Here is a 15,856-nt window from a genome sequence, read left to right as displayed (position 1 = left end):
TTACCAAAAAATTAGTATTTTTCAACTGCCTTGTGTACGTGTGAGTGAAAGTTGCTGAGTTGTGTCCAACTCTTTGCAATCCCACGGACTATACCGTCTATGGAATTCTCCAGGCCAGAATACTGGAGTGGGTAGCCTTTCCCTTCTCCAGGGTTTCTTCCAAACCTAGGGATCGAACCCAGGTCTCCCACATTGCAGGTAGATTCTTTACCAGCTGAGCCACAAGGGACTCCCTGTATACATGTGATTGACATAAATTTATTATACTATAGAATTCCAATCCAACAGGTGGCATTTCAGATATTTGTCAAATAAACTAGCCAGCTTCAGAATAAAAGTAGAGCAAGTCAAAATTTATAGTTCGATATTGCCATAAATACAGTATAAATCCTTGGGAAAAAGTTACTCTATGGAGGGCTGAATAGGAGTGGGATTATAAGAAGGAAACTGTCATTATATTTACCTCTTGGCTCTGCTATAAGCCTGAGCTTGGAACTTCAGTTGCTCAAGTTTGAGAATAGCTCTTCATTTTCTAGTCACAGAGTCTTGGGCAAGTAGCTGAACCTCAGCTTTAGCGTCAGTAAAGAGAGGATGATAGAATTCAGAGGAGTGGCTGGCGTTTAGAAACAGAAGCAGGCATAGCTATTATTACTATTACAATAATAACAATAGCCATTCATCAACATCATGATGATTGCCTTCCTGTGTCCAGGCAGCTGTGATGTGAAAATGCCTCACGTTAGGGAACTTTATAAGAACGTGGCCACTTCCTGGTAATCTACACCTTGACAAATGATTCTTGTACATCAGAAAGTAAGACTGTTTCTTCCGAAGGTGAATAAATTCAGGTGTGTTGGTCCAACACAGGCACTGAGTGCAATGCTAAAGAGAATAAACACACATTTGAAAAGCAATAAACTTTCACAAGTCATTGAATTTAAATATCAGTTAAATTACTTCACAGTGTACCTTGTACCAAAAGACGTGCTGCTTAAAAGATAATTAAAAGTCTGTAATGTGGATGAAGCCGCATCTCCTTCTCTAAGTAATTTAAACTGTATTAACTTGGATCTCAGCAGGAAGCACAGAGACAAACCCAGCGTGCTCTTATGCTCTTGGAAGCCTGAGAGCCTGCTGTGGCTTGTTTCTGATGTCAGTGTGTGTGTGTGTGTGTGTGTGTGTGTGTGTGTCTTCTTCAGGGCGGCACGCTGTTCTCTAGCAGGCACTGTGCTCAGGTAAGCATATGGCATCTGTGTTCTCATATCAAGGCCACACAGAATCCCCGTGATGGGAGCGTTCTATGCAGCTGGCATTGCTAGGTGCTTCTGTGATGAGCTGTGACCTGAGCTATGGGAGGCACTTCTAAAGAACAGGTTGGGACTGTTCAGCCTTGTAAGTGCCCCTGGGAGATCACCTGGGACATGCCCTTCTTAGTGGAGGTGTTTCTATAGACAAGGGAAACAATGTGAAAGACAAAAACCTACTATTGACTGAAAGCTGTTCAGCAAAGACTTTCGGTGCAGGGGGATCACAGTGGCTCTTTCAATTTGTTTTTTCTAGAAGCTATGGGTTTAAAAATGGCTAAGAAAAGGAAGAAGAAATGACCATGTACATGACTTTCCTACCTGTTTACACTTAGGACAGTTGCCTGCTCCATGTGTTCCGAGTAAGGGACTGGTGGTGTTCGATGGACAGTCTTTAGCACACAGGCTTCCTTTTCCCCTAAGCTGAATCACAGACATCAATACCTTTAGTGGGCTTCCCAGGTGGCACAGTGCCAGTGCAGGAGATGCAAGAGATGTGGGTTCGATCCCTGGGTTGGGAAGATCCCCTGGAGAAGGAAATGGCAACCCACTCCAGGATTCTTGCCTAGGGAATCCCATGGGCAGAAGAGCCTGGTGGGCTACAGTCAGTGGGGACATAGAAAGTTGGACACTACTGAACACTCATGCATGCACAGTGGCCAGAGACTCTGATAAGAGCTGTGAACACTTTTATCAGAAAGATGCATGTATATACTCCCATTCAACTTACATGGCTCATAAGACCCCCTGTGTTCAAACATTTCAAGGACCCACCTGATGTCTGTGTGTAGCATGTAACATGCATAGCCCCCTCTGGCGTAGACCTGCCTTTGTTCATCGTAATGAAAGCTGACCAAATTAAGAGTCATACTGATATTCGCATGTCAGTCTGCATATTAAAGGTAAATGTTGATTAGAATGGAAGGTAGGTTAAGTGTAACTTCAGGGAACTAAATAATTAGACTTGACCAGCTGTTCTCTTGATGCTGAAGTCAGGTACTTTGTGGTGATCGCTGTCAGAGTAAGCCTGAGAAGCACATTCTGAGCTTTCACAAAGGATACAGTTTTCCACTGCATCTTAGTGGTAAAGGGGACCAGACTGTGCCAGCCCAAATCATGCCAGGATGGCATGACAATTCATGAGAGCTGAGGGCAAGTGAGCAACAGTGACAGAGGAGGAACCCTGCCCGCCCCTGGGCTCAGTTGTGTCCATGGGATTTTCTAGGCAAGAATACTTGGGTGGGTTGCCTTTTCCTTCTCCAAGGGATCTTCCTGACCCAGAGATCAAACCCACATTTCTTTCTTCTACGTAAAAGCAGAGCATAAATTCCTCTTTGTGAAGGGGTCCTTCTCTACAGCAGAAGAACAGAATAACTTATTCAAGGACACCGTTTTTCTCTGGACTCCTAGCTGACTTGAGTCTGTAAGTAAATCTCCCTAAATAACTCTTATCTTCCATTAGCTTTCCTCAAGATTTTCCTCCCACGATTCACCGTCCCTCCACGCCAGACCCTTCTTCCTCCTCCAGGCAGTCTCCATGGTGTATTTCCTTTGTTAAGAGGGAGTATCAGCTGCCAGAATTAAGGGCTTCTTTGAGGGGTTACTCCTTTTCTGTGGAGCCACCCACAAACATGTAGAATAAAACTTTTTGCTGTGAATCTGTCTTTTGCCAGTTTAAATAGCAGGCCCAGTCACTGAACCTAAGGAAGTTGAGGAGACCTGTTTTTCTTTCTCTACAGTAGCTGGATACGGTCCTTTTCTAGAAATATGAGACGGTTAACATCATTGCATCTCTCTCTTCTGCCAGCTTGCCCCCTTTCCTAGTGCTTTCTCCCCTTTAAAAGTCAGCACAGAGAGAATACATTGATTTTATCTATCTATCTAGTGGCCAATATTGTAACTTCACATCCATTCATTGAGTCCATTCACAGAAGTCAGGTTGTTTTAGTCCTCCTTGGTGTCCTCATGTTTGAAGATTCCTGCTTCATTTAAAAAATGTTCAGTAATGATTAATTCAGCCAGGCTTTTGATGATTTTGCAGATTAAATCATACTGGCTAAGGTCAGATGGTTGAAAATTATGTAAATTAGTGTATCACCAGTTGATTTGCCTCTGGATTTAAATTAATAATTTGGGCAAAGTCATAATTTAAATTTAAATTTAAAATCCTAAATTCATTTCCTAGTAGGGGTTATGTTAGATGTTTGTGTTTCCTCCCCTCCCTGGAGTTCAAACAAACTAACAGCTAAGGATCTGGATGAGCCATTTTGCCTGATTTAGCACCATGATTGCTCCTCAGCACCACCACGGGCTTCTGCAGGCATTGTCTCTGTCCTCTGGTGTCAAGAACTTGAAGGGTCTGAGAGTCTGCCCTCCTTGAAGCCAAGTGAGCCTGTGCACTTGAAGGATGCTGGCCAAAGATTCAAGACTGGAGCCAGAAACTAGGGGCCTTTTACCCAGGACACAGCAAACAGAAGGAGCCTCAGGTTCACATCCACTTCTCTTGTCCTTCCTCCCACAGGGCAGCTGCAGGTCGTGGGGCTGCCGCACACACTTTCCACAGGGAAGGTTTGTGTTACAGTGGAGGAACTCACACGATCCCTAGTCCACAAAGTGGCTGCAAGCAAATCTGCTCAACTTCTGCCACCCCAGGGAGACACTGTCTTAATTATCCTGGTCAGGAAATATCTTCCTTCCACCTGGAAGAAGGCACTCTGCCCCTCTGCATTCCATGGCCATTTGCTGTGCAGACATCCTTGAAAAACTGAGGCAGGACAGAAGCTGTCACCAGACACGTAGCAGCTCCATGGAGAAACCCCCCATCCCAGCATCTACTTTCCCTCCTCATAGTGGGGATGAAAGATACTTGCCTTTTAAACCAAAAATGGGTGTGGGTAAGGAAGAAAGAATCACAATAATTCTTATAAAAATGTTCATTTTCTACCATCACTATGTTACTATGTTATAATTTTAAAACACACAAATTCGTCCTCACGAATATTTCTGTCACTTTTGGTCCAAAGGGACTTCCATTCTAAATGATTTTGAATTTAACATGACAGCCTACAGCGGACACTCATGCCCATTTCTTCTATTCCAAACTGTTACTTATTTGTTGCATAAAAATTCAGAAATAAAATATGTGTATAAGCATATATTTATCTCCAAAACTGAGGTAGTACTAACTAGGCTTTAGGTGGAAAGTAACTGTAATTGTTGGTATGAGACATAGTGTCTCTCTTCTCTGTGCATGAATTCTAGGGTTTTCTACTATTTCTTGAAAAATATTTGCTTTTCTCTAGGTAGAATGCATGGAGGCAGAATAGTACATGTTTAGGACACTATACAAAATTTCCACCTGTGAGGCCAAGGGTCCTCAGGTGGAGATGAGGGTGGGGAGCTAACTTTGCAACATGGATTTGATTATCTATGTTATTTCACTCCCTGGATCCTTGATTTGTGAGGAAACCTCCCAATAATGAAATATAGCATTACTAAAGCCTTAATTTCTTTCTGTAACTGGAGTAATTGCCATTGATCCATTTATTTTTTCTTGAATTCCTTTCTACTCACACCATCCTGGCTATGTTTTGCGGATGGGTGGGACATGGTGGGGGAGGTGTATCAGGGCAGTGTGATGCTCTCTTGCCTGCACTGTCCTTCACTGGGAACCCAGGGTAGGCCCCACTCCCTGAGGTCACTACAGACAGGTCTCTCCTCCACTGCTGCTGATTCTGCACTCATAGACATATGTGCCCAGCATTATTAGTTACCTATTTTTATATAAAACAGGGAAATACTCAATACTCTATAATCACCCATATGGGAAAATAATCTAAATAAAAGGGGATATATGTATATGCATAACTGATTCACTGTCAGAGAAGCCTCAGCAAGAGAAGTCCCAAAGAAAGGCAGTGCCAAAGAATGCTCAAACTACTGCATAATTACACTTATCTCACACTCTAGCAAAGTAATGCTAAAAATTCTCCAAGCCAGGCTTCAACAGTATGTCAACTGTGAACTTCCAGATGTTCAAGCTAGACTTAGAAAAGGCAAAAGAACCAGAGATTAAATTGCCAACATCCGTTGGATCATCAAAAAAGCAAGAGAGTTCCAGAAAAACATTTACTTCTGCTTTATTGACTATGCCAAAGCCTTTGACTGTATGGATCACAACAAACTGCGGAAAATCCTTAAAGAGATGGGAATACCAGACCACCTGACCTGCCTCCTGACAAATCTGTATGCAGGTCAGGAAGCAACAGTTAGAACTGGACATTAACAACAGACTGCTTCCAAATCGGGAAAGGAGTATGTCAAGGCTATATATTGTCACCCTGCTTATTTAACTTATATGCAGAGGACATCATGAGAAATGTCAGGCTGGATGAAGCACAAACTGGAATCAAGATTGCCAGAGGAAATATCAATAATTTCAGATACACAGATGACACCACCCTTATGGCACAAAGCGAAGAAGAACTAAAGGGCCTCTTGATGAAAGTGAAAGAGGCGAGTGAAAAAGTTGTCTTAAAGCTCAACATTCAGAAAACTAAGATCATGGCATCTGGTCCCATCACTTCATGGCAAACAGATGGGGAAACAGTGGAAACAGTGTCAGACTTGATTTTTTTGGAGGGGCTCCAAAATCACTGCAGTTGGTGACTGCAGCCTTTAAGTTAAAAGACACTTGCTCCTTGGAAGAAAAGTTAGGACCAACCTAGACAGCATATTAAAAAGCAGAGACATTACTTTGCCAACAAAGATCCATCTAGTCAAAGCTATGGTTTTCCCAGTAGTCATGTATGGATGTGAGAGTTGGAATATAAGGAAAGCTGAGTGCCAAAGAATTGATGCTTTTGAACTGTGGTGTTGGAGAAGACTCTTGAGAGTCCCTTGGACTGCAAGGACATCCAATCAGTCCATCCTAAAGGAAATCAGTCCTGAATACTCAATGGGAGGACTGATGCTGAAGCTGAAACTCCAGTACTTTGGCCACCTGATGCGAAGAATTGACTTATTTGAAAAGACTCTGATGTTGGGAAAGATTGAAGGCGGGAGGGGAAGGGGACGGCAGAGGATAAAATGGTTGGATGGCATCACCGACTCAATGGACATGAGTTTGAGTAAACTCTGGGAGTTGGTGATGGAGGGAGGCTTGGCGTGCTGCAGTCCATGCAGTTGCAGAGTCGGACATGACTGAGTGACTGAACTGATTCACTTTACAGCAGAAACTAACAACAATGTAAATCAACTGTCTCCAATAAAAGTTAGAAAGAGAAAAATGCTAGCAAGCGGTCTGCAGAGCGCAGTCCCCCAGCATCATTTGCTAACTGGCTGCTGAATAAAGAGATGAAGGGACCCAATGAGTGACTATCACAAGGAGCCATTCTAGACTATTAGAATCTCACAAGAACCTGAGGCTGTTTAAATATAATAGGGGTGCTGCTTATATGAGTCTTCCCAAGTGGCTCAGTGGTAAATAATCCACCTGCCAATGCAGGACACTCAGGTTTGATCCCTGGGTCAGGAAAATCTTCTGGAGAAAGAAATGGCAACCCACTCCAGTATTCTTGTCTGGAAAATCCCATGGACAGGGGAGCCTGGAGGGCTACAGTCCATGGAGTTGCAAGAGTTGTACTCAACTTGACACGAGCATGTACTTTCCTTATACAGACAAACGCCAATTATTAACATCTTTGAAACTTGAGATGGGAGAGTATGTTCTTAGCACAATTTGGGAAAACATCAGAAGGCACAGAAAAATTTTGTTTTGCATGCATACATCATTGCGTGCGTTACATTCCATTGCTGTTTATGGAATCTCTGTCTTGCTTTTTTCTGTATTTTTCAATATAGAAGAGAAACTAGAAAGAGTAAGAAGAGAAGGATGAGGGGAGGAAGAAGAATGAAAAAGCCACAACAGAATTATGAAAAAGCAGAAGAGAAGCGACTGGGAGCAAAAGTAAAGGAAGAAAGAAAAAATAAAATAAAATTGAAGTATAAACTTCCGGATATTACAGATGGTAAATAAACACCAGCCAGCAATCTTAGTACAACTTTGAGAATCAGGACTCCTCTTGAACATGACAATCTGTACTCAGAGGAAAAGAAGTAAAAAATTCCAACTAATTAAGAGTGTTAATAAAAACATAGAGATACAAAAATTTACAGAACATGCATTTGCTTGGCATGACAATATTTTTCTGACTCTGTATTCATATACTGTATGTTTATATGTATAGTTTTATAGAGGAACTATACTATTTAAGTTACACACACACACTCTAAAATGAACTTTATTCCAAGATGATAACCATGTTTGGCCTTTATTCATAAGGTTTGGCAGTGCTAGGGGATGGCTGGGCTGGATCAGTGTTAGCTGAGAGGACCCAGCTCTGCCAAACAACGTTTCTTTCCCTCTAACCAGCTTGTCTTTGTTATCCTGGTTGGAAAAAGTTCAAAAGAGGACCAAAGGGTTCAAGGGCTCCGGACATCCAGATATGGCAGGAACACACCATCACTTCTGGAGTTATTGATAACAGCGAATCCTGAAATGACCCCAATTCAAGGGGTGGAGAAATAGATCCCAACTCTTTATGTAAACTGCAAAGTATCATTGCAAAGTATGGATACAGAGGGCTATTGATTAAATCTGTGAGTTCGATAAATCCAATTGCTAGGTAAAGATAGATGGATGTGTTTTATACATGGATGTGTTTCTGAACTGAAGACTGTCATGTGGTCTATTGTGTAGACAGATTAGAACTCAGGCAACTCAGGTTGCCTACCTGTCAGGGGTTGGTTTCTTTATTTAAGAGATTATGACAAGGCAACAAATCAGTGTGAAAAGATAGCAATAGTTACATACAATCCACAGTTATGGGATTTATATTTTTATATGTTGTCCTTGGTATTGTGTTTGGTTCCAATCATTACAGAAAATCTGTATGTATTTTAGAAAAGCAAAAAAAAAAAAAGAGACTTTTTGTTTACTTGTCTTTTCTTTGAAAATGTCTGCTATGAAAACCTGAGTGAGTTTATGTTTGGCATGATCTTAAAAAAGATCTGAACTTTCCATGGAGGAACTGGGGAGAGAATTGCAAAGACATTCCGTGCTCATCACCCAGAGAAGCGTGGCTGGAAATGTGTTTTCACCTCACTCAAGTGGCATTTTGGGGGTGATTTGACATTTTTTTTTCTTTGGTGTGTTCTAGCAGTTACAGAACTCGCTTTTGGGGGACTGGGAGTAGACTTTGACAAGACAGATGGTTAACTTTGTGAATGGTTGAAAATTTAATATCACAAGAGGTGTGTAATGTGACAACACATATTAAGATGTGGAAAGAGCAAACAAACAAATAATTAGCCCACAAAGAGAGTCTCAAGGAAAAACTGCATGTATTAACTTGAAATCAGGCTTCATCTCACATTGTATACAGTGGGTTCTGGAGAGAAAAACAGCAAAGCAGCATTTATTAAATCATGTCCATGAGGTTCACGGTCAGTGATCTCCCCAGTGAGGCAGGGCGGTCAGGTAACTTCCTCTCTTACATTCTCTCTCTCTCTGTCACACACACACAAACACACACACACACATACAGCACATACTATGAACCACAAAACAAGCAACTACTTTAAACCAATATTTATATTTCTTTGGCTCTCCCATCCACAAAATCATGCAAATGATAGGGAAGGTATATTCACGAAACTCTTCATATAAATAATATAAAAATCTGAAAATGCTGTCTATTTCCTAAAATAAAGATATGGCCAATTATGTTACTTCCACATAATATGCAGCCTTTAAAAGTGAGCACAAAGATCTTATAACAACTCAATAAAATCTTACATATTTTATTACATATTAAAATCTTACAAACTGAGTATTAGTAACAATTGGAAGTAAGCTATGATACTTTAATAGGGGTTGAGATGATACATTGAAACCTGTTTAGGAGAAAATACATTAAAGTTGTGATGTAAATCGTAAGAATGTGCCAGGCTGTTTTCTTCATTCTTTCCCAGTTTTTCCATAGTCATTATACTTGTTGCTATAATAGTGGATGCATTTATAAATAAAAATAATTATGTAACTATTCTTTATACAGAAGCAAAAATAATGAAAGCATAACAAATGCAGATAAAAGAGAGCTAGGGGAAGGTTGAAAATAAAATCTCCGCCTATGTCCTTACTTTTGTTTTTTCCAGACAATGCATAATTTTGGTAATTTTAAACATGAATATCCATCTAGCTAATTAGCTGAAGATTTTAATTATGGAAGCATATGAGGTGAAATCTCTCTAAAAATAAATCCTTATTAAACCTTGAAAATACACCTTTGATAGTTTCAAAATAAATGAGCATATTTAAAAAAAGCTATTGTTATTAAAAAAATGTAACCACAGTGTTAAAGCTCTTATTCCTGTAAATAACGAATATTTTGCAGTTCTGAAGAACAAAGACATCATTTTGTTTAATTTTGTACTCTTAGCAATTATCACAGAGTTTCCACTGTTAATCAATTACTAACTGTTTATGGGAACACCCGCTGTGTGCTGGACACTGTTTTTCAGGAAGGGGACTCAGAAGGCACCAAGGTTTTGCTTCCCCGCTGTCCAGGTTATAGCAGGAAAGGAGAATCAATATGAAAAAAAAACACTAATATGTTCCCAGAGCAGTACTTGTTATAGACCTTAAAACACCCTGATGGATGTTCAAAGAGTCTAGGGGGATAGCTTGAACTGGCTGGTCAATGGAGGCCTCTTTGACCATGTGACCTGAGACCTCATGGAGAAGGAGCCAGACTTGTCAAGATCTGGGGCAGGGGGATGGGAGGGGGAGTTGTATTTCAGGTTGGGTGGTGTATTTCAGGCAGGACTGAGCTTGGTCAATATGAGGACTTGGGATGAAGGTGACCAGGAGAAGAGAGCGGTTGATGAGAGCCACGTCAGGCTGCCAAAGCCAAGTGTTGTCCCCAGGGCACTGGGAAACCCTGGGAGGGCCTGAGCACAGGAATGACATGGAAGGATTCACGTCGTCAAAAATTCATGTCAATGTATGGCAAAACCACTACAATATTGTAAAGTAATTAGCCTCCAATTAAAATAAATAAATTTATATTTTAAAAAAATCCATTCCTGCTGCTGTGCAGAGAAGGAGTCCCAGGGAACAGTGGTCACCCTGAGATCAATGAGTGGAATATGGCCTTTGGATAGATAAGAAATTACAGCACCTTGAGCCAGAGCAAAAAGTTATCCTAGGGGAAGGGGATGGATTGGAAATATTTTCAGAACAAAAGCTAAAGTCCTTGCTGATTGCTTGGACATGGTGGGGGAGGGAGGACAAACACTGAGACATGGGCTGTTGACTGTGAGCTTTAATTAAGTGGGGGGAGGGTGGGAGTGCATGAAGACTGTGGTGAGAGCAACAGCTTTTCTGGGGTGGTGGTTCCGTGCTAATTCAGGCAGGTCACGTTTGAGATGTCTAGAAATCTCAAATATGCAACTCGTATCTCTGTATATTTGGAGCGCAGTGGATGGATTTAAGAGTCAATGTCATATAAATGATATCAAAAGTGGTGGCATTTGAGACTGGATGAGATGACTTAAGCAAAGATGGCAGAGTCAGAAGAGTCAAGACCCAAGAACTAAGTCATGTGAATTTACAAAGTGAAGGGGTTTGAGCATGAAGGTACCAGCAGGGAAGACCGAGGAAGAACAGCCACGTGTGTGAACAATTTCACAGCAGCTTGGGATACTGAGTTTCAAGGACGGACTCACCAAATGGGTGGAAGCACACTCTGGAGTCTGGTAAGACAGCTGAACACAGTGAAGGCAGAGTGGTGACTGATGGATTGGAAATAAAGCAAGCGTTGGTGACTTTGACAGAGGAGTCTAATCAGATGGGTCCCAAAAGAAGGCAGTATAAGGAAAGGAGAAAGAAGAAAAGTTGTAAATGAGACTCTCTAGATAACATTCCCAAAACATTTTTCTGTAAATGATTGGGCACCAGCTAGAGATGTCAATGTCATATTTATTTATTATTATCTACATATATAGACATATAGACACAGGCATGCACTATCACACACACACACACTTTTTTTTAAAGGAAATTACTTGTATAAAGCACAAGTGTGTGTGGGTGCTCAGTCATGTGCAACTCTGCAACTCCATGGGCTATATAGCCAGGATCCTCTGCCCCTGGGATTTCCCAGACAGGAATACTGGAGTGGGTTGCCATTTCCTTCTCTAGATCTTCCTGGCCCAGGGACTAAACCCATGTCTTCTGCATCTCCTGCATTGCAGGCAGATCCTTCACCACTTGAGCCATCAGGGAAGCCCAGTTATGCCATTAGTGGTTCCCTTGTCAGTTTCTTTTGGGCCATCACGAGTCCCCACCCCCCCCACCCCCCCACCCCCCTCCATTGCCCAGAGAGAGGGGCTGCTCTCCATATATACATGCTTATTAGAAAGAATGTATATCACTGGCCAGTGTAAAAATATTTGCCATTATAACCAAGCTGAATCAGCAGTAGGCCCTTTAAAGATGGTTTTGTTTCTTGTCACAGTTAGGAACTTGCCACCATGGAGGACTTGATGACCTGTGGGTGATTTCCACAGCACTGAAAACCTGCCCTGGGAACTCTACATCCTTATAACAGTTCTGTTTACATGGACGCACTTTGAATAAAGCTGTGTCCTCTGCTTGATGTGAATGAACAAGAAAGTCCTCCCAAGCACTGTTTCTGTCTGTCTAAGAGGCAGGGAGGGGCATGTGCCATATCTGGAGCCCCAGCCACAGGCTGTCTACCAAGGCTACTAAGTAGGTTGCATTATTTCCATTTTGAAATGAAGTAGACTCAAAACAGTCTAGTATCTTATCCACGTAGTCTAGTATCTTACCCACGGAGCAGAAAAGTAGCATTCTTTCTGGAGCAAGTCAGACTGAACCTGCTGTTCCCTTCTCCAGGGGATCTTCCCAACCCTGGGATTGAACCCAGGTCTCCCACATTGCAGGTGAATTCTTTACCAGCTGAGCCAACAGGGAAGGGGAAACAAATGGAAAAACAATAGTGGGCTCCTGATGTTGATCCAAAATGCTTGGGGTGGGGGGCAAGGTGGGCTCCTGCAAGGACAGCTTTAGGGTGAGAAAGGAAAACTTAAATAAGGTGTTAAAGACTAATTAGAGAGAACCAGGGTGCCCCAAGGAGTCTATGTGGAGCTCTGTGTGAATAGATACTCAATAAATACTTTCACATTCTACGTTTAGATCTAGCATGAGTTATTTTTTATATAAGGTGTGAGATAAAGCTTCATTTTTTTTTTTATAAGTATGTCTAGTTATTCCAAAAATAAATGAATAAATAAAAAGAAAGATAACAAATAAAAAGCTCAGTGCTCAACCTACATTGTCTAAAATGAAATCGCCCTCCCAGGCAGTTCCAGTTAATTTCCTGAGTTTTTCTGACCTCTCTTGTGACACGCATTCCCCCCTCCCCCATAACCCCCACACACTGAAACAAAACCACATTGAGCTAACCACTGGATCTTTGCACTTCAATTAATCTGAGGTGAGTGGAATTCTGAAGTTATTTAATACATTCACCTTTTTCCTGTAGCTGGAGACAGCTGAGCTCAACTATCACAGAGGGAAACGCACATGAAGCTGTTAGTCAAGATCTGAGCAATGGAGACCCAACTGAAATAAAAAGGTGTTTATTTGTTAGGACTGAAGCCCAGGAGACACAGATTCAAGAAGCACTTGAATTGCGTTCCCCTGACTTCAAAATGGGGGAGGCTTATAAACAACAACAACAAAAAAATTGCAAGGTTACTGTTGGTTCCATGAGTTTTTTCTCACGAGTTATAATTGGGGCTGGCGAGGAGTAGGCTGCTTGTCAAACAAGGATGGTTGGGGTCTGAAAGGCTTCACAGCCAGAGGTCACCTTGAGGTCACCATAAGGCTGCAGCTGTCAGTTGCTGTTCTGAGTACATCTGGTGGTGTCCTTACACCTGGCGCAGTTCAGAGAAAGTTCAAGTTCTCAGTGGAGGTATGACCAAGTCTGAGCCCAAATCCTCCATGACCACCTGACTCCACGTTTGTATGTCTGATCTGATTGCTCCATCATAGTCTCAGTTTGTCATGGAAGTCTTCTAGACTTATCTGGTGATGACTCAGCAGCCTAGAACACCTTGGCTAAGTAAAGGCATGTCTTGGGGGAGGGGGGTCTTAAATGAAAAGGGGTAAAACAATGTACACTCAGCAACATTTCATTAGAAAACCCACAGAAGTAAATAAATAGGATCACTGTTCCAATTTAGAAATACTTGGTAATGGTTAAGTATTAATATTTAGTTGCATTTGAACACAATAAAGAAAATCAGCTTGAAATCATACTGGCCATGTTGAAACCATGAAGTGAGAAGGATTCAGATGTGAGTATTGAATTCATGTAACCCTATCTTTCTAAAAGGAGACACAAAGTGAAGCAAATAAGAAAAATATGTTAACCAAAAAGAGAAACCCTGAATTTACCTATCCACTCTTGAAACTGAGGTGTAGAAATAGCGACCAAGGGATATTCCTAGATGATAATATAACCTATTTTTACAGAAATATATTAGGATATAAGAAGTTTTACACACATTATTTGCATATGGTAATTCAGTGAGGTTAGCAGACATTTTATGGAGTCAAAATGGCTCAACTCATCCAGTGTCTGAGTTTCATATACAATGACTGTTACTTTATATTGTAGCATATAGAGGTTTTGATATTCATTTCAAACTCCCTCTTCTGAAGAACTGTTTCCAAAATGTTTCACAAACTAACACAGCGTTCTAAGATTCCTACACTGTGAAAGGTGGGCTGAGTGGGTGGCCACTGTATTCTAGTTTTGTAAACAGTGAGACTGAAGGACTTAGTTTCAGATTCACAGTAACCATACTAGGGTACAGAATTTTATTGTTAAAATTATACTTCATAGATTGTATTGCTTTGATGATTTACATTCACATTTTACTATGCTTATATTATAAAAATAATAACAAAATTTAACATTAAAATGAACCATAAGAAACTGCTTTAAAGGTGAACTTTCTTTAAATAGTTCATGTTCATCTCAGTTTATCTGTCCCCTGGTTTGTGCACTTTATTTGTATTCATTTGGAGCATCAGATGTTAGACCGCATTTAATTTTCATCATGTTAATTTCCATAACTGGTTACACAACTTAATGAGGAAAATTTGGAGTAGATATTGCGTCTCCTTCCAAAAAAAAAAAAGACATCAGTCTAACCTGATCTCACTGGGACTGACCGTTCAAATTAATCAACAGTTTCTTTTTTCTCTTCCTGGAAGAGACAGAGGGAGAGGAAAAGACTGAGAGACTTTGAGTCGCCGTCAACCAGCCCCACAAAGGGAATCTCTCCTTCCAGGTCTGAATAATCAACGGCATATGATTTAATTAGTCACATCTTTGTGCCCTGCGTCTCATTTAAATACGGTTCTTTTATCTGATGTGTTAAATTTCTGCGATTATCCTTGTTTCTACTTGTTGGGAGAAGATAACAGACGACATCAATCGCATCAAGCGGGTTAAATTCTGCGGAGAAAAGGGTCCTTACCCACCTGGCGAGCACAGTCCGAGCTCCCCAAACCTTGAAGCGGTGTGTTTGTCCTCTCACAAAACCCGCACTTTGTGAAGCTTGTCTGTGGGGATGACTCGACGTGTCTCTGCAGACACTAGAGACATGTGTGTCTATATCTGTCCAAGGAAAAGAGAAACTTCATTTACCAAGATCCCCAGCAATCCGTCTACTTTCACACGGACCCTAAAGCAAAACACACGCTTCCACATTCGCCCTAAGTAACAACGTTCTGAGTAGCTTTGTGGGTCTAGTGGAGGCCAGACGGCTCCTTCTGACGCGGTGTGAGAGCTCCCCCCCGCACCTGCCACCGGCGCCCCAGTCACCAGCACCCCCGGTCAAAGGCCGGATAGAGGGCGGGCGACGCGCCCCTTCCCACCGAACGAGCAGGTTCCCCAGCGCAGCTCAGCGGGTACTGGAAGCCTGTAGTGAGTCGGACCCTCGCCCGCCCCCGCCCCCCCTCAACCCGCCTCCAGCCCAACCGCCCCACTCCCCCCGCGGAATCCCGCTCGAGCCCAGGCGGCGGAGAGGTGGCTCAAAGTCTAAGCAAACAGTGGACTTCCCGGGGTGAATAACGAGCCTGTCTGATTTCCACCCCAGGTGGTCCCCGGTTCAGTCTCGTTTAGCTTTGAGGGAACCAACCGGAACCACGCTGGCTGCCGCTTCCCACGTCGTCCCCACCCCCAGGTCCTGGGGGAGCCCTCTGGACGCGCGGCGCCAGCCCTTTGGCTCGGATACCCCGCGCCGGCGTGGAGGACCGCGCTGCGCCCACTACTCCCTCTGCTGTCGGCATCCGGGCACGAGGACTCTGAACGCCCGGCTGCGAGGAGGGCCTGGGACGCGCGTCCGGAAATTCGCGTTTGTCTCCAGCGCCCTCCCCCCACACCCGGTCT

At 42.4% G+C, this 15,856-nt stretch overlaps 1 protein-coding gene and 1 long non-coding RNA gene across 26 annotated transcripts; one reads left to right on the top strand and one right to left on the bottom strand.

Annotated features, from left to right (window-relative positions):
- Positions 1 to 334: 334 nt before the first annotated feature.
- Positions 335 to 15,781, bottom strand: LOC145509353 (uncharacterized). Of its 25 annotated transcripts, none has more exons than XR_014056034.1 (7): positions 15,268 to 15,426; positions 14,947 to 15,082; positions 12,922 to 13,014; positions 12,219 to 12,348; positions 11,094 to 11,207; positions 1,626 to 1,727; positions 335 to 882 (listed from the first exon to the last, which is right to left on the bottom strand). XR_014056034.1 is itself a non-coding variant. In XM_081497979.1 (4 exons), the coding sequence occupies exons 1-4, from the start codon at positions 15,754 to 15,756 to the stop codon at positions 807 to 809; spliced, it is 465 nt and encodes a 154-aa protein (XP_081354105.1). In that variant the 5' UTR covers positions 15,757 to 15,781; the 3' UTR covers positions 335 to 806. The 25 variants fall into 25 exon arrangements, 4 of the variants coding, with proteins under 4 accessions (XP_081354105.1, XP_081354108.1, XP_081354109.1 ...); XR_014056041.1 differs by having other exon boundaries at positions 15,343 to 15,426; XR_014056037.1 differs by lacking the exon at positions 12,219 to 12,348.
- Positions 1,340 to 4,250, top strand: LOC145509354 (uncharacterized). Its single transcript, XR_014056052.1, has 3 exons — positions 1,340 to 1,392; positions 2,624 to 2,727; positions 3,826 to 4,250. It is a non-coding gene; the product is annotated as an uncharacterized LOC145509354 (long non-coding RNA).
- Positions 15,782 to 15,856: the final 75 nt, after the last annotated feature.

This window comes from Giraffa tippelskirchi, chromosome 6 (genome assembly GCF_054371585.1).
Source record: "Giraffa tippelskirchi isolate mGirTip1 chromosome 6, T2T-mGirTip1v1.2.pri, whole genome shotgun sequence".
Classification (NCBI taxonomy): domain Eukaryota; kingdom Metazoa; phylum Chordata; class Mammalia; order Artiodactyla; family Giraffidae; genus Giraffa; species Giraffa tippelskirchi.
The sequence above is the reverse complement of the archived record's forward strand: the minus strand, read 5'-3'. Positions and strand labels throughout refer to the sequence as shown.